The sequence below is a fragment of the Paroedura picta genome, chromosome 7 (genome assembly GCF_049243985.1).
Source record: "Paroedura picta isolate Pp20150507F chromosome 7, Ppicta_v3.0, whole genome shotgun sequence".
Taxonomy (NCBI): Eukaryota; Metazoa; Chordata; class Lepidosauria; order Squamata; family Gekkonidae; genus Paroedura; species Paroedura picta.
Window position 1 is genome coordinate 12,489,290 of NC_135375.1, and position 26,260 is coordinate 12,515,549.

Consider the following 26,260-nt stretch of genomic DNA (forward strand, 5'->3'; position numbering starts at 1 on the left):
TTGCTTGGCTGGTTTTCCTCCAGCATTATCACGGGATTGGAGGTGAAGGAGAACCTTCAAAACCATTAGGGCTTGTTCATGGATGTGCAATGTTACTTGGTTTCTCTGGACATGATCTCGCTATGGTTGGCAGTCAGTTGCCTCAGGTTTGAGCTGACTACACAGGAAAATGTTCTACTGAAGGCAGCATGCGTTCAGTACAGAATTTCTCTCTGCAGTGGTCCAGCCCAGCTAAGTTGTTGCAACATAACACCCACTCAGATATGAACTTCCCAATCCATCCAGACACTTTAATTTCAATGAGCTTAAATCAACTGCTGCTCCACTGGACCAATGGAGCAAATGGGGCCCTCCGCAGTGCCTTCCACCATGGATCAGGTCCATAGCCTCCCTCCTCCCCTATTTCCTCTTTAAGGACATTCAGAGTGATACCCCTTTCTACTGCAGGGGACCCCTCCATCCCCAATCTGGCAAAACATTCGCCCCACCCATTACCAGCAATTGCATCTTTGCAGAAGCAGAACCAGAGCAAACTGAGAAATGATCGTCTGCTATGATCAGAGTTCTCTTGTGCCTGCAATTGGTGCTGGCAGGAACAGGGAGGGAACAGATCATGCTTGCCCCATAATTCCCTCCCCCTGAATGGTGGACATCAGATGGGTATGGATTATGAAGGACAGGTGTGCAATACGTAAGCCTCATAAACCTCTCATGTACATATATCCAAGACATAGATGGCAAACACAAGATGCTCCAATGAGTTACGGCACACGGGAAGTTACTTGTTCAGTTCAATGGAGCAGGCAGCAACTATGGGCTTCTAAGAAGCAGCTCCGTGGCTGATGACATCAGAGCAGCCATGCCTACAAGAGTTCAGCACGTCAGGGTAAAAGCCTGCCTGCTTTGCAGGTCGTCCACATAAGTCTAGAGCCACAGGGCTCTAGCAGCATGCTTTAAAAAACAGACAGACAACTGAACCAAATAAATGAAAACAGAACTTTTTAGGAATGTAGATGCAAAATACCATTCTATGCATACATGATCACAGAAGGAAATTGGCTTGGATGAGGACAATCCACAAAGGGGTATTCTCTCCACACAGGGCTGCTCTTAAGTGCACAATTCCAGGAGCCAGTCACCTCTGCTTATGGATGGAGGAACTTGCAAGTGCGTAGACATCTGAAATATTTTGTCCACGGGAAAAACCAACTCATCCCTTGGACAGTCAACACATTGCCCCAGTGAGCTCATTCAGGGGCAATCAACCTTAACACGTTAACAGCTGCAGCCATCTGTAATCCATTGTTCCCTTTTTAACAATCAACAGTCTATTAAGGTGCAAAGTCACATTGACAAGCCACTGAAAACAGTCCAATTCGAGGATCAGGCGATCAAATAGATTGGCATTTAAGCATCAACAAAACATGTAGGTTTCACCGGGCTGAAATTTCGGAACAGGGGCAAAGCAGAACATTTTAAATGCATACCTCCCCAGACACAGAGCATGACAAAAACATGTTTGCAAACATATCTGTCCCACAGGTGCAGTCATCAGACAGCTTTGATTGGCTAGGATTCCCTGTTGGGTGAAAAGCAAAGGATCGGGCCCTGGTTTCCTGCTAAATCATCTCTCCCATGGCCTTGATCTTCTTGTGCAGTAAAGAAGCCCTGCATGTTGCCAATAATTTAATAAAAATCAATTAATACTGCTTAATAAATACATAAAAAGTAATTTTTCTTATCTTTCAAACCCAAAAAAAAATCTATAACTTCGACGAAATTTAAGGATGATTGTCCCGTGGTTAACTAAGGCAAATCTGTTTTAGGTGGATTTCTCTTTCTCTTTCTCTCTCTCATTCTCTCTCTCTCTCTCTTCTGTCTTTACATAATCACATAAAAATAGTTATAAATAGAAAAAATTCCAAAGGATTTCCTACCCTCCCGCACCACAACCCATCCCGACAAAACAGGAAATGCAGCAAAAAAAAAGAAATTGTCCCTTTTTGTTTCAAGTACATGTAGATTATACAGTACTCTGAATCTTTGGATATTTTACAAGGACTCCAAATCGTAGACCAAGAAGGAAAACCAAACCAACAAACGAAAACCCGCTGAAGGAAACTATTGTCTGCAAAACAGTAGCTCAGAAAGATGCCTGTACATATATATGTTTTTTAAAAGAGGGACGGGTGTGTGTGATGCCCTTCTGGACAAGTTCGGTTGTCCTTTCCTCCTTCCCCCAATTTGCTAGCTGCAAAGATGCCTTTTGGTGGGACACGACCAGGGCAGAGCAGTTTGCAGGGACAGCAGCATTATTCCCCACGAGGCCTCAGAAAAAAAACTGTCCTTGGTCCAAGGGTCCCTTTGGAAGCGGGATCCTTTGGGAATGGGATTTGCAGCAGTTCTGAAGATTGCACATCCTTCTAGGGCCTGTAGAGGAAGGGGAAAAAATACATACGTTAGGTCTCTTTCAGCAGCATTTTGGACAGTCTGTTTATCAGGTGGGGATTTTATTTTAAAAGGACACATCTTGGAAAGTCCTTTTGAAATGTGAACTTGGCACCCAGATGCTGTAAAACCGTCCTAAGCTTGTTCACAGAGAGGGGCGGTCTATACATTTAATGATAAACGGTCTAGAGCCAGGGTATCTGCAGGGCTCCCTTTTCCTTTATATCGCCCCAAGAATGTCAAGGTCTTCTGATCAAAACCTGCTCAGGATCCCTGGCCTAAAGGAGGCGAGATTGGCCTCGACCAGGACCTTTTTGGCTCTGGCCCCAGCCTGATGGAACGCGTTCCCAAAAGAGATCATGGCCCTGCAGGACCTTAACCAGTTCTGCAGGGCCTGTTAAGACGGAGCTGTTCCACCAGGCTTACAGTCAAGGCCCAAAATCACCACTCAGAATTGCTGGCCTCACCGCTGGGAAACAGAAAGATCAGCTCCTTGATGCAAAAACTCCCTTGTCCGACATATCGGTTGGGGGATTTAAAATACTACAGAAATAAACTTAATTGTTTTATGTTTTACCCATCCTGAGTAGTGCTGGAAGGCCAGGCTAGGGGGAAAAAAGGTATTTTTTATTGAAATAAAAATGAATTTAAAAAAATTTAATTTCCTGTGATATTAAAACGGAATCTCCAGTTCCTATTTTGTCAGCTCCTGTTGTTAAATCGATTTGCCTTCAACCCCTCCCCTATCTCCTCCTCCACATCTATACACAGAGGCCTCCCTCTGCCTTGCCCTTCTTCTTCCATCAAACCTTCCTCCCCTTCTTCTATCCTTGTGGGGAGGTGCAGTGGCTCAGGGGTACAGCATCTGCTTGCCCTGCCGAAGGTCAAATAATGCCCTTTGGGCTCTGCCTTGGAAAAGAAAAACTGCAGGAGAGAGGCAGGATCTCTTCTTTCCAATGGTGCATGGTGGTCCAGATCAAGCTTGGGATAAGTGGTGCGGTTTAAAGGAGTCCACAGCTGGCAACTCTCCATTTAGAAACAGTGGCATGGCTCCTAGGCAAAGGCAGAAATGCCCATTCACTGCTGCAAGAAATGATGGCAGCTGCAAGCATGGGCAGCTATAAGAGGGGCCTGGGTAAACATATGGAGGGAAGGTCCCTGAGTGGTTATTAGCCACAAGTCTTGGCCACTGTCAGACATAGAGCGTTGGGCGAAGTGGGGTACTGGCTTGATCCAACATGGCTTCTCTTATGACCTTAAGAGCAGAGGCCCATGAGTGGCTCTTAGCCACAAGGTATAGACAGAAGACTCCGTTTGGGGCAGAGATGCTCTATCTCCTTGGTGCTTGGAGGGGCCACAGTGGGAGGGCTTCTGGATTATTGGCCCTGCTAGTGGACCTCTTGGGTTGGACTGCATGGAACACTGGCCTGTTCCAACAGGGCCTCTGTTATATAGTGGGACCAGAGGCACACGGAAACATTCCACCTCCTCCCTGAAAACAGACTAATGAATCAATTAACTTATGAATTCCCGCTCACTTGGAGGAGGCAGCCTTGCTCCAAGGTGAAAACGGACATACCAAAAACAGGTGGAAACGGAATGGGACGTACCAAAAACATCCACTGGAAAGAAGGTGACTCAGTTGCTCGTTTCAGAAATCGGGGCAAGGTGGTTGAGTCCGGCCAGTCCGCTAAAGCCCGTACTCCACGGGTTGGGGAGTGAGAAGTACGGGCGTGTGGAGAGGCTGTCGTTGGGCCCCAGGGCAAAGGCGAAGATCCCGCCGTTCCGCTCCATGTCGAGGTGCGTCCTCCCAAAGAGCTTCATTTGGGTCTCCTCAAACTGGCTCTCCAGCTCTTGCAGGCTCAGCGCGCTCTTGGCCCCGTCCATAAAATGCTTCGGACTGGGGCCCGGAAGGCACATCGCGGCGCTGGCGAGGTGGCCGCCCATCTCTTCCAGAGCTGGCGGCATCAGGAAGCTTTTCTCGTCCGGTGGGCCGTTCTGCGCAAACAACAAGCTCGCCGCTCTCCAGGGGGCCGGCTTGCGCCCCCGCCTGGGCCGAGAGATGCGGCAGCTCTGGCGCTTGATGTGGCGGTGCAGGTGGTCCGAGCGGGTGAAGCTCTTGTAGCAGAACTGGCACTGGTAAGGCCGGATGCCCGTGTGGATGCGCATGTGGTTCTTGAGGTCGTAGTTGTGGACGAATTTGGCGTTGCAGTGGATGCAGAGGTACGGCCTTTCTCCCGTGTGCTTGCGCATGTGGATCTTCAGCTTGTCCTGTCTGCGGGAACGAGAAATGATAGGTTTCATTGTTACCGGCTCATCGCCAGTCTGCCGGGGTCGATTGGCTGTTATGGCTGCTAGGACATCTCCCGGTGGACCGAAAGGCTGCCCCCCCCCCATGCTCCTCTCCCCGGTCAGGGTAGTGGTGAAGAGGAAGAAGAGTTGGCTTTCAACTTTCAACTTAGGGCTGATCCTGCGTTGAGCAGGGGGTTGGACTAGATAGCCTGTATGGCCCTTTCCAACTCTATGATTCCATGATTCTATGATCCTGCATTGAGCAGGGGGTTGGACTAGATGGCCTGTATGGCCCTTTCCAACTCTATGATTCCATGATTCTATGATCCTGCATTGAGCAGGGGGTTGGACTAGATAGCCTGTATGGCCCTTTCCAACTCTATGATTCCATGATTCTATGATCCTGCATTGAGCAGGGGGTTGGACTAGATGGCCTGTATGGCCCTTTCCAACTCTATGATTCCATGATTCTATGATCCTGCATTGAGCAGGGGGTTGGACTAGATGGCCTGTATGGCCCTTTCCAACTCTATGATTCCATGATTCTATGATCCTGCATTGAGCAGGGGGTTGGACTAGATGGCCTGTATGGCCCTTTCCAACTCTATGATTCCATGATTCTAGGACTCTGGGGAATAAGCTGCCTAAGGAGGTGGTGAGCTCCCCCTCACTGGCAGTCTTCAAGCAAAGGTTGGATACACACTTTTCTTGGATGCTTTAGGATGCTTAGGGCTGATCCTGTGTTGAGCAGGGGGTTGGACTAGATGGCCTGTATGGCCCCTTCCAACTCTATGATTCTATGATTCATACCCTGCTTTTCACTGTCTTTGCTTCCTTGCCGTTAAAAGGAAAGGAAGGCAGGGTATTTGTGTTTTGCAAAAATCACGCTTGGAGGTTAGCCCAGACTAAGATTATTATGTTAATTAGGAAAAAGCAATCTCTGCGCAGATTCAAAACCAACCAAAGTAACCATTTTTAATTTTGTTCTTCCCATGGGTCTCCCTTCCTTTCCTCTCCCCTCAACAAATTCCTTGTGAGGTTGGGGGAGGGGGGCTGAGAGGGCTCTGACAGGACTGCTCTGTGAGAACAGCACTATCAGGGCTGTGACGAGCCAAGGCTCACCCAGCTGGGTGTACGTGGAGGAACGGGGAATCAAACTTTAGAAGCTGCCACTCTAAATCAGTACACCAAGCGGCTTACATTCACCTTCTCTCCCTCTCCCCACAGCAGATGCCCTGTGAGGCAAGTGAGTCTGAGAGAGCCGTGAGAGGACTGCTCTGTGAGAACAACCCTATCAGGACTGTGACGACCAGCTGGCTGCATGTGGAGGACGTGGGGAATCAAACCTGGTTCTCCAAACCCGGTTCTTCAGATTAGAGGCCACCTAGAAACTAAAAAGCAATGTACATCCTTTGAGATCTGGCGGATGTGCCCTACAGCAGGGGTAGTCAACCTGTGGTCCTCCAGATCTCCATGAACTACAATTCCCATGAGCCCCTGCGAGAAAACGCTGACAGGGGCTCATGGGAATTGTAGTCCATGGAGATCTGGAGGACCACAGGTTGACTACCCCTGCCCTACAGAATAAACTAAACTAAACATCGTTTGAGACCACCTTAATCCTGTCTCCCAGGAGAAATGTTAGAAGACGTCCCTCTGCCTGTTTCAAATAACTCTCCAAGGGTTTAAAAAGCAGGGGTAGTCAACCTGCGGCCCTCGCTGGCGAATGCTGGCAAGGGCTCCTGGGAACTGTAGTCCACGGACATCTGGAGGGCCGCAGTTTGACTACCCCTGCTTTAAAGTGAGAGAGAGAGCGGGAATTATTCGCTTATTCCTTTCCTCATCATATAAGCATGTAATTTAACAGAATACGGGATTTTGTCTCCATAGCATTATTACACAAACACTCCGGGGGGAGGCGGGATATAAATTATTATTATTATTATTATTATTATTATTATTATTATTATTATTATTATTATATTAATAATAATAATAATAATAATAATAATAATAATAATAAACAGAGTCTCAAGTGTAGAGGTTGTTGCTGATACTGCCCAAAGAACACTGCTGAGAGACATGTGTCCCTCCTTGCTCTGGAGAAGGCCCATCTGCAGTGGGGACTATTGACGCTCCCTATTTAAGGGGCTCTGGCAATTTTTGTCCATGGTTTTAACCTAGAGCAGTGGTTCTCAACCTTCCTAATGTCGCGACCCTTTATAACAGTTCCTCATGTTGTGGTGACCCCAATCATAAAATTATGCAAGTGTTTTTTGATGGAAATTAAACCAAAACAGACCAATGGCGTGAAGATCGATTGTTCACGATTGTATAGAAATTGGTTTTCTTCCAGGGTTTCTCAGTTCAGCTCTGCCTCTTGTCCCACCATGCTGGTCTTGCTCTTTTCCGCTGCTCCAGACAGACGAACGCTCTATCTCGATCTACCCCGCAAGGCTGTTGTGTGGTGCCTGCAGGAGCAGCTGCAACAGTGGCAGTGCCCCCCCTCCCCGGACAAGCTGCTCGTCCCGACCCCCAGATTGAGAACCACTGACCTAGAGTAAGGAGCTGGTAATAGGGAAGTCTAATTTTGGACCTCTTTGTCCAAAAGTCACTAATGAATCAAGCTTTTTGCTTTAATTAAGCCTCCTTTTAACAGCTGAACCGGGGAGGCATGTTGAAAAGCCGGCCAAATTTGTTTGCTGCGGCTTCAGAGAAAAGGACGAGGAGCAACGGGTTCAAATGACAGGAGAGGACAACTGGAACTTTGTTCTGCCATTCCCCAAAAAGCACTGTGAATGTCTCGGGCCAGAAGGTGGCAGCACCGACCCACAAACCTGCTTTGGCAGCCCCGGTTTGGAGAGAAGCTCTTCCTATCCTGCAAGTGTGGTGGTGCCTGCTGTGGGCAGGGGGGGGGGGCGAGGAAGGGAAGGCGATTAACGAATGGGATGAAATTAATTCAAAAGAAATTCCGTCTAAACATCCGGAAGAAGCTCCTGACAGTTAGAGTGGTTTCTCAGTGGAACAGGCTTCCTCGGGAGGTGGTGGGTTCTCCATCTTTGGAGATTTTTAAACAGAGGCTGGAGAGCCATCTGATGGAGAGGCTGATCCTGTGAAGGCTCAAGGGGGTGGCAGGTGACAGTGGAGGAGCGAGAGGGCTGTGAGTGTCCTGCATAGTGCAGGGGGTTGGACTAGATGACCCATGAGGTCCCTTCCAATTCTATGATTCTATGATTCTATGAGTCTATGAGTCTATGAGTCTATGATTCTAATCCCCGGAAAAAGCTCAATTTATATGCAGTCATGAACAATGGATCTTCAAGCCATTGGTCAGTTTCGGTTTAATTCCTGTGAAAGAACCCTTGCATAATTTCATGGTTGGGGTCACCACAACATGAGGAGCTGTATTAAAGGGTTGCGGCATTAGGAAGGCTGAGAACCACTGTTGTATGTTATTCCTTACGGGTCTCCCATCCAAGGAGTAGCCAGGGCCAACCCTGCTTCCAAGATGAAGAAGAAGACTTGGTTTTTATACCCTGCTTTTCACTACCCAAAGGAGTCTCAAAGCTGCTTCCAATCGCCTTCCCTTCCTCTCCCCACACCAGACACCCTGTGAGGGAGGCGGGGCTGAGAGAGCTCTGAACAGACTGCTCTGTGAGAACAGTACTATCAGGACTGTGACGAGTCCAAAGTTACAAAGCTGGCTGCCTGTGGAAGAGCAGGGAGCCAAACCCGGCTTGCCAGATTAGAAGCTGCCACTCTTAACCACTATGCCAAGCAGGCCTTGATGGGGTTGGGCTAGCCTGGGTTATCCAGATTGGGCAGCCTCATTTGCAGACGGGACCTACTGGTAAGATGATTTAAATATATTTGAGGCTGAGTGTGGGTATTATCCTGCCACCATGAATAAGCTTTCAGTGAAAGGGGTGAGGCTGTGGTTTGGTGATGGGCTCCTAACCGGTCACAACTTTACTCCCCGACATCTCCAGCTAACATCTCCAGCAGAGTGAGGAAGGATCCTCGTTTTGAGATTACAGAAAATTGGCTATAGAGACCAAGAACCTGACTCAGGAGGAGGCATCTCTGTTTTCCGAGCATAAAATTGACTTTCGGCAGCCCCCTGGGACGCAATTGAGTTTGGTGCTGGATCGGAGCCTCCCTCTGAAGAAACCAGCCCCCTTCCCTTTTTGATGGATCTCATCTTTGGTGCCCCCCCCCCCCCGAGAGTCAAATGTCCTCTTTTTTTTATGTGGCTCTTGGAGGCTGCCACGGAAACCCTTTCAAATTTCTCCGTGAATCCAGCTGGACTGGATTTCCTGGGCTGGGTCTCGCAGAGGATAATGAATGGCTAATGAGCAGGGGCCTTTAAGCAGAATAATATTCTCCGGCAAGAGCATGATATCGAAGGTTATGGCTGGGAAATGGCTGATTTCCAACAGCGTCCATGGAGAACCGTCTGAATTCCGGCGAATTCTGACCGTGGGCGGCTTCCAGAGCTAGTGGGGTATGATTAAAGAGCGGCAGCCTCTAATCTGGAGAACCGGGTTTGATTTCCCGATCCTCTTCCACGTGCAGCCATCTGGGTGACCTTGGGCCAGTCACAGTTCTCTCAGAGCTGTTCTCACAAAGCAGTTCTCTCAGAGCTCTCTCTTAGCCCCACCTACCTACCTCTCAGGGCATCTGTTGTGGGGAGAGGAAAGAAAAGGAGGATTAACAAACACACTTTTCCTTTATTTACCCTCACTTCTCTTCCTATTTTGAGAGCCAGAATAGTATAGTGGTTAAGAACAGTGGATTCTAATCTGGAGAACGGGGTCTGATTCCCCACTCCTCCACATGCAGCCAGCTCAGTGACCTTGGGCCAGCCACAGGTCTCTCAGAGCTGTTCTTCCACAGCAGTTCTCTCAGAGCTCTCTCAGCCCCACTACCTCACAGGCGGGTCTGTTGTAGGGGGAGGAAGGGAACGGGGTTTGTGAATTGCTTTGCAACACCTTTGGGTATTAAAAACTACCTCTTCTTCTTGGGGTGTTCCTGCCTCCCCAGCAGACAGAAAAATCACTGCATAGACCAACACCATGCAAAGAACAGGCACTGCTCTCAGAAGCACTGCGGGCATCTCAGGCTGCTCTTTTTTTGAACCAAAGTTCTGAAGTCCTAGGCCAGGGGTAGTCAAACTGCGGCCCTCCAGATGTCCATGGACTACAATCCCCATGAGCCCCTGCCAGCGTTCGCTGGCAGGGGCTCATGGGAATTGTAGTCCATGGACATCTGGAGGGCCGCAGTTTGACTACCCCTGGCCTAGGCGGCTTGCCCTGGAATGGTTGGAAGACGCTGTCTCAAGTGGTAGGTTCCGGGGAGTCATTAAAGGTAGAATCATGGCATCATAGAATCAAAGAGTTGGAAGGGGCCCTCTGGGGTCATTTAAACCACCCCATGCAGAATGCAAGAAATTCACAACAGGTAGGAGGAAAGGAGATGAGCACAGCCACGAGGCACACCTCAGCGGGATGTCCTGCTTTGCATGCTTCAATGAAATGAATGAGAGATGCGCAATGTGCATTTGTTACGCTGAAGCCCACCAACCAAATGTCCCACTGGATTATGCTCCCATGATTTAGCCCTGGATGGCCCAGGCGATCACGGTGTCATCGGATCTTGGAAGCTAAGCAGGGCTGACCCTCAGCAATCCCAATGAATTCCAGGGTTGTTACGCAGGGACAGGTAATGGCGAACCACATCTCAAATAGGGATGTGCAATTCGGCATGGATAAGCCCGAAAAAGCTTGACTTAATGCTGAATTGGGGTTTTCCATGCTTATCCGAGCCAAATCGCAATCCTCGTTAGTTTAAATAGGAAGAATCAGAGAAGTGTGAGTCAATTCCGCCATGATCTGGCTGATTGAGAAATACTCCCCCAAACAGCTGATCTTGAGAATCAGCTGTTTGGCAGGGACTTTGGGTGATTCCCCAGAAAACTCCTCCTCAGGACCAGTTCTTGGGTAGGGTCTTTCTCCCCATCAGATGCATCTCAGGCTGTGGAGAACACCTCCTGCCATGAAAACCCCATGGGGGTCACAAAATGGCTTCCATAGCAGGTGGAGCCAGCCACAAAATGGCTGCCACTCAAGGTGGAGCCAATCACAAAATGCCAGAAAGTTATACATAACTTCAATACTCACTCCTCAACATTTCAAACAGAAGCTCTGTTTAATAGGATGCCTTTTCTTCCATGCAGCCAATCAGAAGCCCTTCTGGGTAGAAAGGGCAGCCAATCAGAAGCCCTCCTGGACCTATGAACTTTCTAGAAAAGATTTGTGGGCCCTGAAAACAACGCTGCTGGACACCATGCCACCCCCACCATGTTGGGGACCCCTGGTCTACACAAAGGGGTCCCTGTGGTGGAACTCGGTATGTGGTCCTTTCTTTTGTCCCTTCCTGTTTCCCTCACAGTTGAGTCATAGAGTTGGAAGGGGCCATACAGGCCATCTAGTCCAGGGGTAGTCAAACTGCGGCCCTCCAGATGTCCATGGACAACGATTCCCAGGAGCCCCTGCCAGCGAATGCTGGCAGGGGCTCCTGGGAATCGTAGTCCATGGACATCTGGAGGGCCGCAGTTTGACTACCTCTGATCTAGTCCAACCCCCAGCTCAAGGCAGCGATGGACACTCCACTGCAATTTATACATTTATGTGCATAAACAGGCACTTTTGTCAGTCAATGCCAGAGCGCTGAGTACCATTTTAGCGCATGCAAACCTGGTAAATCGGACTTCACAGATATTGCACATATATGGCTTCTCTCCCGTGTGGGTCCTCATGTGTCGCGGCAGCTTCCCCGCGCCCATGATGATCTTGTTGCAAATGGGGCACTGTTGCGAAGCCTTGGGCTTGATCTTCCTCTCTTCCGGCCAACGAGGGAAGACCGCCCCGAAGTGAGCGGCGCTGAGGAAGTTAAGATAAGCGCTGTAATCGTTCTCGGCCTTTATGTGCCCCAAGGGACCCGCCGGGTTGTTGGCAAACATGTCCTTGAAGATGTCGTTGGGGAACGGGGCCTGGGGCAGATCCTCCTTCTCTTCTTCCTTGATCTTCCTCTTCCGGATCACTAGGTCTAAAGGGCCAGTGTCCATCGGCTGCTCCTCCACCTGGGCAAAGGGGTTGAACTCTCCGTTCCACAGGTGAGGGAAGAAGTCGGGTGCAAACGGAGACAAAGCCGGTTTCCGTTCCGGAACGCTTGCCTTAGGGTAGAGGTTCTCCCTCAGCAGGGACTCAATGGAGAAGTCTCTTATAACTCCCAGGGAGCCATTCGTGTTGTTGGTTGAGAAGTGGTTGGGGAACCCGCTTGGACTTTCCGTGAAGACTTCTTCGCTAAGGTCAGATTTCGAGGGACTTTGGTGACAGCTCATGTCCTGGACGTCTGTTAAGTTCTGACTCGCAAAGTCTTCTGCTTCGTCCTCCTCCTCCTCTTCGTCCTCCTCCTCCTCCTCGTCTTCTTCCTCCTCCTTCTCCTCCGCCTCCTCCTCCTCCTCCACGGGCTCCATGATTTCGAGGCAAACGTTGATGACGCACTGGATCTCCAGCATCTTGGCCGCGTTGAGGATGTGCTTCAGGTTGGAGGCGGTGATGGTGAGGGTCGAGGTGTAGGCAAACTCCAGGATTGCCGAAAGTGCTTCAGGCTTCACAAAGTCGATCTCGTAAACGTAGGGCTGGTCCGCTAAAGTGCCGGTGGTGAAGAGCTTCTTAAAGTACTGGCTGCAGGCTGCCAGGACGGACTTGTGGGTCCTGTACTCTTGGTCCTGGACGATGAGGATGACGTCGCAGAGGAGCCCATGGTGCCGCTGCTCATTCAAGCTGCAAAGAACTTCGCTGCTGTGGTTTGGGAATGGGATCCCAATCAGGTCTTCAACGCCATTGGCCATATTCTCATGTAGAGCCCTGGGACAAGAAACACACACAAAACCCCACAATGAATTAGAACTTAATGAATCATAGAGTTGGAAGGGGCCATACAGGCCATCTAGTCCAATCTACTGGCCATACAGGCCATCTAGTCCAATCTACTGGCCATACAGGCCATCTAGTCCAATCTACTGGCCATACAGGCCATCTAGTCCAATCTACTGGCCATACAGGCCATCTAGTCCAATCTACTGGCCATACAGGCCATCAAGTCCAATCTACTGGCCATACAGGCCATCTAGTCCAATCTACTGGCCATACAGGCCATCTAGTCCAATCTACTGGCCATCTACTCAGCTATGTAAAATGCTGAGATGCTTTGTGGGGACACGCGCATATATTTTATTACAATAATTATAGCCTGCCTCTACCCAGAGACCGAAGGTGGCCTACGGGTGCAGAGTCAGGTCTTCCTAGAACAATAATATCGGTACAAATACTCCCATCAAGAAAGAGTCTAAGAGTCTAAGAATATACTCCTTTCCCCTGAATTCCAGATCCAGGAGGTGACACCAGTAGAAGTAGCTCAGCAGGGGAATGGGCAGCCTGGGGAGGAGGTGAGCTTCCCCTCACGGGTGGCCTCTAAGCAGAAGCTGGACAAACGCTTAACAGGGATGCTCCATTGAGCAGGGGGTAGAATAAATCAGGGGTAGTCAACCTGTGGTCCTCCAGATGTCCATGGACTACAATTCCCATGAGCCCCTGCCAGCAAATGCTGGCAGGGGCTCATGGGAATTGTAGTCCATGGACATCTGGAGGACCACAGGTTGACTACCCCTGGAATCTAGACCAGTGGTCTGTGACCTGTGTAGTCTGAACCAGTTGTAATTCCAGGAGGACCCCATGCAGGTCCTGGAGACTGGCAACCCTCTTTCAAGTGGCTTCTTAAGCCTCCGCTTTATCCATTCCCTGAGTCCTCCAGGTACATCTTTGTGTCCTTCACACTCTCCCCTGCCCCCCTTTTGCTGTCATATCTTTGCTCCTTCTGAAGAAAAATATCCTTAACGTCTCTGCTAGTTTCCGGGTGCCTTCGTAGCATCACACCTCTGTTGTCGCTGCCACACGCCTGCTGTCGAACACCATGTCCTGTCCTTCACAGCCCTGGGCGATTTCACTCCGCACTCCCACCCTCTGCTCCCTTTCCCTCCTCCGTCTGCAGTCTGGGCCTTTATTTAGAGTGTTCCCGGCAAACCAGAGGCACCCCCTGTTCATCTCCACCTGCTTTCTTTGCTAATTCTGTCTTGTGCTGGGAGCCAACTTGTTCTCTTCTCTATCCCCCGCCCCATCTTTCCCTCTTACATCCCCTGCAATTCTTCACCATGCTGCGATTTTACTCCAGGTGTGGTGGATCCCACAGGAGACATCTGCATGGGACTGCATGACTGCTGGACACCAAGTATACAACAACAACAACAACAACAACAACTACTACTACTACTACTACTACTACTACTACTACTAAAAGGTAAAGGTATCCCCTGTGCAAGCACCGAGTCATGTCTGACCCTTAGGGTGACGCCCTCCAGCGTTTTCATGGCAGACTCACTACGGGGTGGTTTGCCAGTGCCTTCCCCAGTCATTACCGTTTACCCCCCAGCAAGCAAGCTGGGTACTCATTTTACCGACCTCGGAAGGATGGAAGGCTGAGTCAACCTTGAGCCAGCTGCTGGGATCGAACTCTCAGCCTCATGGACAGACAGCTTCAGCTAGCATTTCTGCTGCCTTAGCACTCTGCGCCACAAGAAGCTCTACTACTACTACTACTACTACTACTACTACTACTACTACTACTACTACTACTACTACTACTACTACTACTACTACTACTATACTACTAGTAGTATACTACTACTACTACTACTACTACTACTACTACTACTACACTTAGATTTATTGCCCGCCATTCCCAGTGGTTCATGGCAGGTTACATTAGTCTGAATAAAACCCCATTAAAAACCCCATTGAAACCCCATACATAAAAACATCACAATCCAAATGAACAATGTAAAAGAGAAGAACGGCAGAAAAAATATTCAAAGCCCGTCCCTTCTCCCAGTAACTCCAACGGGAGGTGGGAAGAGGGGGCAGATGAAACCAAGCCGCCATGCACCCACTACCCTGGAGGGGGGCCAGCAGACCTTTCTCTGCACAGGACTGTACGACGGCTGCACACCAAGCTCATGAGATGGCAGACCTCGGCCTTGACATAGAACATCACGCAGGGACCGGCCAACGCACAGACGAGAATCACGATGCGCCACCTGCCTTGCCCTCCTGGGTGCAGGTCATTCTGAAGGTGTAATAGTTCAGCATGGGAATAGTTTGCCTTGGTATTACAGGTATATTCCTGCAGCTTGTTTTACGGAGGCCGGCTATTTGACAACAACGCAAATCCCGAAGCAGAGATGTTTAATTTTATTAGCAAGGTGCAATTTGCTTCCAGCAGCCGAACGTATTGGAAGCAGCGGGAAAGGAGCAGAGGAAAAAATATTTCAGACAGACAGACAGGCAAATACATCGGTAATGAATCTCATCTGGAGACACAGTTATAATTCCAGGCAATTCCCAGCCCCGGCCCCTCTCCCCCTCTCACACCAGGCCCGATCCCCACGCCAGCCCCATAAAGCCAGGAGTCGGCTCTCCAGATGGGGGAAATGCCTGCTGGCCAATATTTAGATCCTGGTTTGAAAGATGGCTCGGTGGAGAAGGATTTCTGCAACTTCCACAACTTGTCCCAGTTAGCACACAAATTTAAAACGTCCTGAGCCTTTGGGGAGGGCGGTATATAAATCTAAATAAATAAATAAATCATAAATAACGTTGTGAGATGCAAAGAATGTAGAGAGGTGAGCTTTCTTCCCCTCCATACTGAAAAGACTCTTGGGATGGCCTCACTCCTCTCGATAACATGTGGGAGAATGGGGTGGAGAGAGAGCCGAGGACAAGCCTAGGCCCCAAAGGAATGCCTGACAGCGGCCGGTCCCTTGGACTTTTATCGCCCAAACAGTCCAGGGAAAAGAACGACGTTTCCTTCCAGAGACTGAGCACACAATATTTCCGCCTCAGGATGGCAATAAAATCGCTTTAATTGGGTTAATTTATTGGAGGGGAGGGCGTCTGCAGATGGCACATTTTGTCTCTTAAAAAGTGCCCTGCAAAGAGTATGTAGAAGAAATAGAATTTGTCTAAATTTTGAGGATTCTTTCGTAGCAACTGAAGCTGGAGAGAGGGGGAAATGAGGGATCTGTTGTCAAACTCCAGGCTGGGGGCTAGAGATGTCTCAGAAGCATCACTGATCTCCAGACTACAAGAAGAAGAGTTGAAGAAGAGTTGAAGGAGTCTCAAAGCGGCTGACAATCACCTTCCCTTCCTCTCCCCACAACAGGCACCCTGGGCCAGTCCCAGCTTTCTCAAGATTCTCCCAGCCGCACCTGCCTCACAAGGTGCCTGTTGTGGAAAGAGGAAGAGAAAGCAATTGTGAGCCGCTTTGAGACACCTGAGGCCTGCTGGGTGGCCTTGGGCTTGTCCCAGTGCTCTCAGGACTCTCTCAGCCCCACCTGCCTCCCAAGGTGCCTGCTGTGGGGAGAGGGAAAGAAGGAGATTATCAGAAACTTTGTGACGCATGAGGCTTGCAGGATGACCGTGCGCCAGTCCCAACTCTATGGTAGAATCTGCTTCAAACCACAGAGTTTTCTCCCAAACCCAGTGTCACCCGCACCCCCAGGTGACATCAGCATGTTGCATTAAAATGCAGCATTTTTCTGGGTTAGGGTAAGTTGGAGGCGTTCGTGGGGGGCGAGGTCCACCTGGAAAGTGTGGCTGCAGTGCACCTGACAACCCCAAATCTAAATTTCACGAGAGGATTATGAAATATTTGAAAGGATATATTAACCTTATTGGGTGCCTCTCAAGAGTTTTCAATAGCTTTGAACCCAAAATCTACGGCATTAGACCCTGCTGAGCTCCCTTCCCTCTGCAGGCTTCGCCCCCCCAATCTTCAGAAATTTCCCAGCCCAAAGGTGGCAACCAAATGCTGTGAACACACATCAAGGACATTCAAGAAGCAGAATGCTGGTGTCTGTGAGCCTCAAATTGACACAGATGGACTATTCATGACCTGCAGTCACTCTGGAAAGTGGACATAGAATCGGGACTTGGGAATTCTGGGAGGACGCAGAGGGAATCAGCAAAGGGAGGTGCGTGTCCCACCCCCTCAGCAAGCCAGCTTGATAGCGTGGGAAGAGAACTTCTCCTGCAGGGCACTTTCCCTTCCTCCCACCCCCGGGAGAGCCAGAAGCCGCCGAGGCCTTGGAGTTATCTCTGGCCCACCCCCACGGACAGCGAGCCTGTCCTGGTGGCTCACTGGGTGGGAGCAGGCTGCCAAGGCCCTGGGAAACGGCTGGCAAATGGCACCGGGAACAGCAGCTGCGTTTGCAAACTGGCACTGTTTATGGCCACAGACCTATTTTAAGGATTCTCCCCCCCCCCCTTCAATTTCCTGCTCGCATGCAAGGCTCTGTTTTTACGGAGGTGCGGTGAACGGGCTGCATGACTACAGATGGGGAAAGGGAATGGAGGGAGGGGGGAAAGGCTCAGGAGATTAAAATCTTCTCTAGACAAAAAGGTTTCCCTTCATGCAGTGTTCTTAGAATCATAGAATCACAGGATAATAGAGTTGGAAGGGACCTCCTGGGTCATCTAGTCCAACCCCCTGCACTTGTTTCACCTTCTCCCTGATAACCTAGCTTTCAAGGTGCAGGGAGTTTTTATGCCCATGGGGAATTCAAAGATGATGGGTACAACCAAGATGAGGGATGCCGAGCTCCCGCCAGAGGTGGGGGATCCCTTGTTCCCCCTGCTGCTGTCCCAAGACGCCAATCAGTTGGCAGGTGGGAGGACTTACTGACCGCAGGAGAAAGTCTAGCCTGGCATGGCAGTGATACCGTGGGCAACATCAGTTATGCCATGCCCTGGAAGAGACATCATTGCACTGCCGGTGGTGTGGGATGCTCTGGTATTCTTCTTAATTACTGTTTTCACAAGAGCCGGAAACAATGAGATGCTCTGGGATTTGGGCAAAAGCTCCATGGTAAAATTGGCTTCTACCATAGAGTTTTTGTCCAAACACCATGGGGTACCACGTAACTGCGTCACCACTGCCATGCTGGGCTTTAGACCCCCCTGATGGGTGCCAGGCGAGACCTGTCAACACTAGAAGATGCATGTTCACCAGCTGGGTCTTCACCTCTAGGGAAGAACTGCAAAATCGCCCTGTTTTCAGAGCCATCTTGTTCATTTGGTTGGTTTAAAGCCCATTTTCTTGTGCCGTCTGAGGACTCTTTCGTCCCTCTGTGCTGAAGAATGCAAAAAAGCTGGGACTGAATGGAAATTCAAAATGCATCATAGAATCACAGAGTTGGAAGGAATCTCCTGGGACATCTAGTCCAACCCACTGCACAATGCAGGAAACTACCTGCCCCTTCACAATGATCCCAATGCCATGCCGAAATAAAGCCCCCCCCCACTCAAACCCAGAATCCCTGGCCAGTCTGGCCTAGAGGAAATTCATGTCCCGACCCCAAAGTGGCGATAAGCATTTCCTTGCGCATGCAAGGAAGGGCCACAAGAGCCAAGCACAGACACAGCCCAAGACACAGACTATCTGCCCAAGTTCACAGAATCAGTGTTTCTGTCAGGTGGCTATCTAGTCTCTGCTTAAAAACTTCCAAAGAAGGAGAGCCCACCACCTCCCGAGGAAGCCTGTTCCACTGAGGAACCGCTCTGTCAGGAACTTCTTCCGGATGTTTAGCAGAAAGTTCTTTTGAATTAATTTCAACCCATCAGTTCTTATCTGGCCCTCGAAGGCAATAGAAAACTGTGCTCCATCCTCTGTGTGGCAGGCCTTCAAGTATTTGAAAACGGTTATCACATCACCTTATGGTTATCTTCTCTCCAGGCTAAACAGACCAAGCTCCCTCAACCTTTCTTCATAGTTGTGAGTTCCTGCATTGTACAGGGGGTTGGACTAGATGACCCTGGAGAACCCTTCCAACTCTATGATTCTATACATCTTGGTTTCCAAACTCCCCATTATTTTCATTGCCCTCCTCTGGACACGCTCCAGTTTGTCTGTATCCTTCTTCAATTGTGGTGCCCAAAACTGAACACAGGACTCCAAGTGAGGTCTTACCAGAGCTGAGTAAAGCTGTACCATCACCTTGCATGATCTGGACACAATACTTCTTTTGATACAGCCCAAAATCCCGTTTGTCTTTTTAGCCACCGAGTCATACTGCTGACTCATGTTCAGTGTATGGTCCTCTAAGACCCCCAGATCCTTTTCACACGTATTACTGCCAAGAACTGGTCTCCCCCATCCTATAATGATGCATTTGATTTTTCCTACCTAAATGCAGAATAATCACTATTGAAATCCTGGAATTAGATGGTGGCTGTTAGCAATTTGGGATTTTTATCCAGCCATATGAATATGAATATTTTTATCCAGCCATATGAATATGAATATTTTTTATCCATATTCAGGGGATGTTTTTAACATTTCGATCCTGACTTCTATGAGTTCATCTATGAGTTAACCCAGTCCTTTGTTGGCCCTTGTAAGAGCCTTCCTGTTAGGAGGGTTGTTTCGCCATCTTGGGTTGTCTCTCCGAGAATGGCAGGATATAAATCCAATAAACAACTTAGCTTCCATGAATCTATCCAATCCCCTATTCAAGCGGTTTATTCCTGTGGCCATCACTACATCCTCTGGCCGCATTCGAATCGCATTCGAATCGCTCCCCCGTTCAAATCAGCATTTCTTTTTGTCCGAATGAATGGCGTTTTTGTAGGGGCATTCGCCGTGTCTCTCTTTTCCTTCCCAGCCAGAGACTGTGACATCCCCGTACCGCTGGTTGAGACACAGCAGGCGTGACCTTCCTGGGCTCCTACCCTGCAGGTGGGATGCGGGCCGAGACAAATCAGAAGGTGACCCTGCAGGGCTGGCCTCAAATCCCCCTTCCTATTTCCCCCCTCGACCGACACCCAATCTCATTAGGGGGCAGGCCCGTTTCTGTTCCCAGTGATAACCGATCCCAAAAATAGGCCCCGAGGATGCAGCACTTATTCTAAATTACAATTATTACCCCCCTTCCAAGCTGGAAGATATTCAAAGCCAGACGCAACCCAAAAGAAAGAGAGCCAGGCAGCGGGTGGGGACGAGTGTGAGCCGATGGCAGATTTAGAACAGAAAACTCTCCCACTGTTAAAATAGGAGACTTACGATGCCCCACATTAAAGGTAAAGGTATCTCCTGTGCAAGCACCGAGTCCTGTCTGACCCTTGGGGTGACGCCCTCCCGCGTTTTCATGGCAGACTCAATACGGGGTGGTTTGCCAGTGCCTTCCCCAGTCATGACCGTTTACCCCCCAGCAAGCTGGGTACTCATTTTACCGACCTCGGAAGGATGGAAGGCTGAGTCGACCTTGAGCCAGCTGCTGGGATCGAACTCCCAGCCTCATGGTCAGAGCTTTCAGACGGCTGCCTTACCAATCTGCGCCACCACATTAACCACACCTAAAGTTGCCCCTCTGGGGCCGAGTCCACACATAAAAGGAAATGAGTTTGAAGCAGGGATGCCAGACTCCAGGTGGGACCTGGAGACCCCCCAGAATTACATCTCATTTCCAAACTACAGGTCAGTTCCCCTGGAGAATATGGGTGCTTTGGTGGGTGAACTCAGTGGCCCTGAAATCGACTGGGGTTCCCTGTCCTCTCTTGACTCCGATCCCAAATCTCCAGAAGTTCCCCAACTAGGGTTGCCACCTCTGGGTTAAGAAATACCTGGAGACTTTGGGGGTGGAGCTGGGAGTGGGCAGAATTTGGGGCACAGAGGGATCTTAATGGAGTACTGACGGGACAAGGCGGCTTTCTTGAAGGTATGTGGAAGGTTGTCACTTGGAGGAGGGCAGGGAGTGGCAGAGGAAAGGATGTGCAGGAATGGGTTTAAGCTACATATAGAATGGTACTGGCTAGATATCGGGTGGGGGGGATATCACAGTGACAATAGTTCAGCAGAGGAATGGGCTGCCTAAGGAGGTGGGGAGCTCCCCTCCACACTGGCGGCCTTCAAGCAGCAGCTGGACAGATCCTTCTCCTGGATGCTTGAGACAGATCCTGCATTGAGCAGGGGGTGGGACTAGATGGCCTGCATGGTCCCTTCCCACTCTAGGATTCTAGGAGTCTAGTTCAGCAGTGGGATGGGCTGCCAAAGGAGGTGGGGAGCTCCCCTCCACACTGGCGGCCTTCAAGCAGCAGCTGGACAGATCCTTCTCCTGGATGCTTGAGACAGATCCTGCATTGAGCAGGGGGTGGGACTGGATGGCCTGCATGGTCCCTTCCCACTCTAGGATTCTAGGAGTCTAGTTCAGCAGTGGGATGGGCTGCCAAAGGAGGTGGGGAGCTCCCCTCCACACTGGCGGCCTTCAAGGAGCAGCTGGACAGATCCTTCTCCTGGATGCTTGAGACAGATCCTGCATTGAGCAGGGGGTGGGACTAGATGGCCTGCATGGTCCCTTCCCACTCTAGGATTCTAGGAGTCTAGTTCAGCAGTGGAAGGGGCTGCCAAAGGAGGTGGGGAGCTCCCCTCCACACTGGCGGCCTTCAAGGAGCAGCTGGACAGATCCTTCTCCTGGATGCTTGAGACAGATCCTGCATTGAGCAGGGGGTGGGACTAGATGGCCTCAATGGCCCCTTCCCACTCTAGGATTCTAGGAGTCTAGTTCAGCAGTGGGATGGGCTGCCTAAGGAGGTGGGGAGCTCCCCCTCACTGGTGGTCTTTAAGCAGCGGCTGGACAGATCCTTATTCTGGATGCATCATTCCCCCCCCCCCCAGTAAAATGTACATATCCTCTGCTTCAGTTGGTTGTCACTAAACTGGGATTGTATGAGACATATAAAAGAGCAAGACTTCAAATCCAGTGGCAACTTCAAATCCAGTGGCAAATCCAGTGGCAACAAATTCCAGGGTATAAGCCAGGGTTTCTCAACCTGGGTTTTATGAAACCCTGGAGTTTCTTGACGGCCCTGGAAGGGTTTCCCAAATGGGTGGGAATTAATTAATGTTTAATATACTTAAAAAAATGTTAGACATTTATTGCGTGATATGTCTACATATGGTCATGTCGACCAGCCTCCCCCTCCTAAAATGGGCAATGGTGGGCTTTGAGGGGGCAGGAAAGGGAGGGGTCCTGGGTGGGCATGTGCACAATTGTGGCTCCCAACCATATTCTCCCAACCAAAAGAGCCTCTTGTGGAGCAGAGTGGTAAGGCAGCAGAAATGTTGTCTGAAAGCTCTGCCCATGAGACTGGGAGTTCGATCCCAACAGCCGGCTCAAGGTTGACTCCGCCTTCCATCCTTCCGAGGTCGGTAAAATGAGTACCCAGCTTGCTGGGGGGTAAACGGTCATGACTGGGGAAGGCACTGGCAAACCACCCCGTATTGAGTCTGCCATGAAAACGCTAGAGGGCGTCACCCCAAGGGTCAGACATGACCTGGTGCTTGCACAGGGGATACCTTTACCTTTACCTTCTCTTACAGACCAACACAGCCGCTCCTCACAAAAACATAAAAGGGGAACACCGAGCCATGAATAAGCCCAAAACCTTTACGTGTGCAACACAAGCAAATGGGCAAATCCCAACAGCGAAAAACAACGGATGATACCAGTGACGAACCGAAAAGGAAACAGAAGGGGGAATTTTCGCCCTGCTCGAATCCAGGATGCACCTGCAGCTCGGCCCACGTGCCGTCCCTCTCCCCAAAAGCTCCAGACCTCCCGAGGACTCATCCGCCCACACGGGGCTCCAGGGAACCTCCAACATGGGCAGAGCCACGAAGAGCGAGGAACGGGGCCTGCAGCGCTTAGTGGGGAGACGTCAAAAATGCACAGAGAATCTGATCTTGGTGGCTTTCCGTGGGTGTGGGTTTGGGGAGTATCTGGTCTGCTTGTAAATCAGCAGTCCTCTCTCGCTGAAAATAACTCCCCGGCCAGTCTGTGCAGGGCTCGGTTTGAAATTCAAGCTCGCAAGGTAAAAAGCCAGAATCCATTAATCCTCCGAGACGCCCACTCCCCCCCTTCCCGTCACCAAACATTCCAGGCGAGGCGGGCTTTGGCTCATAAATCTATTGAACCACCTTGCCAGCTCCAGAAATCAACACACGCAAACACACACACCACACCACAAGCTAGGGGAGGGAATGGGGAGAGGGAGCCTGCTATTGTCTCTTCTTTCGGGCGTGCGGCTTCCAGGCGGAGTTTGTTATTGCAAATCTTCTCCGGACACACCCGAGAGGCTATATTTGCGAAAACCGCAGCCAAACCCACCCCTGGCGGCTCGGCTTTGCCAGCTACCGATTTCGAGATTTATCTCAGGGGTTGGTTTTGTTCCCACCCACTCCTCCTTTTGACTCCCGGCTTCTCCGCTGTAAAAAAAAAAAAAAAAAATCGCACACCGCATGGAAACAATGGTGGAAGCCAGTGATTTTTAATTTCAGGCCCGAGAGAAACGGAGAGAGAGAGGAAAAAATATGTTCTTTTCCTAAAGCGTTTTCATTAAGTCTTTAAGTGATTGATTCCTTTGAAATGCGGAGTCAGAGGAGAGTGTTGCCAATACTGTGGACGGCCAAAAAAAGACCAACTCTAGATCCAATCAACTCTGAGGTCTCCCGAGAATACCCTTTTCTCAACATTTTGACCATTGAGAAACCCCTGAAACTTCTTCAGGCTTCGAGAAACCCCAGAAGTGGAGCCATGGTGCAGAATATGGTTGGGAAGCACATCTGTGGACATGCCCACCCAGGGACCCTCCCCTTCCCACCCCCTCCAGGCCCATCACTGACTATTTTGAGAATAGGGGGGATAGGTTGACAAGACCATATATTATCATATTACCTGATAAATGTTTAACAGTGTTTTTTAAATATAAAAGAATTTTTTTAATAGAATCATAGAATCATAGAGTTGGAAGGGGGCATACAGGCCATCTAGTCCAACCCCCTGCTCAACGCAGGATCAGCCCAAAGCATCCTAAAGCATCCAAGAAAAGTGTGTATCCAGCCTTTGCTTGAAGACTGCCAGTGAGGGGGAGCTCACCACCTCCTTAGGCAGCCTATTCCACTGCTGAACTACTCTGTGAAAATTTTTTCCTCATATTTAGCCTGTATCATTGTACTTGAAGTTTAAACCCATTACTGCGTGTCCTCTCCTCTGCAGCCGACGGAAACAGCATCCTGCCCTCCTCCAAGTGACAACCTTTAAAATACTTAAAGAGGGCTATCATGTCCCCTCTCAACCTCCTTTTCTCCAGGCTGAACATTCCCAAGTTTCTCAACCTATCTTCATAGGGCTTGGTCCCTTGGCCCCAGATCATCTTCGTCGCTCTCCTCTGTACCCTTTAAGGAACACCCACCCTTTTGGGAAACTCTTCCAGGGCTTTCAAGAAACCCCAGAGTCTCATGAAACCCTGGCTGAGCGCTTAGGGGGATTGTAAGCCGCTTTGAGACTCCTGGTGGAGAAAAGTGGCATATAAGAACCAGCTCTTCTCAGCTCTTCTACTAAGGAGGCAACAGGCTCGGTTACTAAAATTCCAGGCGCATCAACCTCCACTGTGTAACTTTCATGGACAGCAAACCACATCGTGGACTTAGTGGAGGAGGCATGCAGGCCTGGCTTAGAGCTTCCGGTGCTCTCCCCTACATTTCGGGGAACATCTTTCGGTTTGTCTCAGCTGCCCAGGGTACGAGAGCCTTTGTAGAGGTGAGGAAGCCAAGTGAATGAATGGGCACAAACCATCAAAATGAGAAGACAGCATCCTCATGGCCACTTGATTTTATGCATCCCAAGGCAGGAGTGGGTGGGAAAGATGTCTACACCTTAATTGGGCCCTGCTGGGAAAAGAGGTATCTTTTCCCAGCAGGGAAAAAAAAAAAGTATTTGAAAGGTTGTCACTTGGAGGAGGGCAGGATGCACACTTTTCTTGGATGCTTTAGGATGCTTTGGGCTGATCCTGCGTTGAGCAGGGGGTTGGACTAGATGGCCTGCATGGCCCCTTCCAACTCTATGATTCTATGATTCTATGATTCTATGATCGATGTTTTGCTCAGAAAACTATAGTTAAATACTTAAACAAGCAAAATACACACTTCCGGTCTTCAAGGACTTCTGTTTGATTAAGCTCAGAGAGACCATTTTGAACATGGTCAGAAGAAGGGAATGAGAATCAACTGGGATGCCAAAGAAACCGAATTTCAGATGTTGGTTCCCCATACAAACTGGGGTCATATAAGGGGGGGCACAGGGGTTTCACCCTTCCATCAATGGTATGATTATTGATAGCAGCATCTCTCCTTAGAAACACAGAATCATACAGTTGGAAAGGACCTCCAGGGTCACCTAGTCCATCTACCTGCCCCACCCACAGGGACTCCAATTTCATCCCTGACTGAGAGATCGAACCTACCAAGGGAGTGTCAAAGTTATTGTTGAAATACTGTTCTAGTTGTTATGTTATTGTTATATTGATATTGATAGTGTTCTATGTAAATGTTCCAAAATGTTTTATGTAAACCGGCCAGAGCCGTAGGGAAGGGTGGAATAAAAATAAATAAATAAATAAATCCCCATACTATGTATTATTCAGATACATCAAATTAAAATGGATACATAAAGTATAAAAATATGGCAATGATGAAATTTTGTTGAAGTAAAGGTTTTCATTTTTAATTGCAAAGGAGCAACATTTTTATTATTTATTTGTTTGTTTGTTTGTTTATTATATTTATATACCGCCCTCCCCGGGGGCTCAGGGCGGTTTACATAAGAACAAACAACAATACATAAAACAATCTGTAAACATGTGAATAATTTTACAATGATAACTAATGGTTGTAACCGTATAACAATGTAACAGTATAAAACAGTGGTCCCCAACCTTTTTTAGGCTGGGGACCGGCAGGGCAATTGCCCCGCCCGCGCATCTCGCATGTGCGGCCGGGCCGCACATGCGCACACGCGCCATGCGCGGATGAAATCGCGCATGCGCAATGCGCGGGCTCAGCCCTAATTCCCTCTCCCCCCCTCCCGCAGTAAGAAGCTTCCCGGGCCGCAAGCTTGCGGCCTGGGAGGTTTTTTACTGCGGGGGGGGGGGGCGGGGAGAGGGAACCGCGGCCCGGCGCCATGGCCTTCACGGCCCGGCACCGGGCTGCGGCCCGCAGGTTGGGGACCACTGGTATAAATAATATAGACAGTATAACTGCAACTGCATTTTGCAACTGCATTTGAAATCACCTTTTGGCCTGTCGTCCAAAAGGAATTTTAGCAGGGGACTCTCTGCATATTTCAGGTAGTTATCCAGGAGCTTAAAGTGCCAGCTCATTTCTTCCCACTTTGGGAGGCTTTCTCCAATACATCTGCACAGAAGCAATATTTCAGACAGAGAGGCTGATGGGAGAGCATCCTTCCTTGCCTGGAGAAAGCCCATCTATGTTTGAAATTGTTGATGTTCAT

General features: G+C 49.5%; 1 protein-coding gene across 4 annotated transcripts in view; it reads right to left on the reverse strand.

Moving 5' to 3' along the window:
- Positions 1-1,010: 1,010 nt before the first annotated feature.
- ZBTB7C (zinc finger and BTB domain containing 7C) overlaps positions 1,011-26,260 on the reverse strand; it is a 235,840-nt gene continuing 210,590 nt past the window's right edge. For all 4 annotated transcript variants that reach the window (XM_077346747.1, XM_077346749.1, XM_077346748.1 and 1 more), the window contains 3 exons: positions 11,496-12,671; positions 4,059-4,723; positions 1,011-2,430 (listed from right to left, as the gene is read on the reverse strand). In XM_077346747.1, coding sequence (XP_077202862.1) covers positions 4,087-4,723; positions 11,496-12,671 — 1,813 coding nt within the window. In that variant the 3' untranslated portion in view covers positions 1,011-2,430; positions 4,059-4,086. The remainder of the gene's footprint in view (positions 2,431-4,058; positions 4,724-11,495; positions 12,672-26,260) is intronic.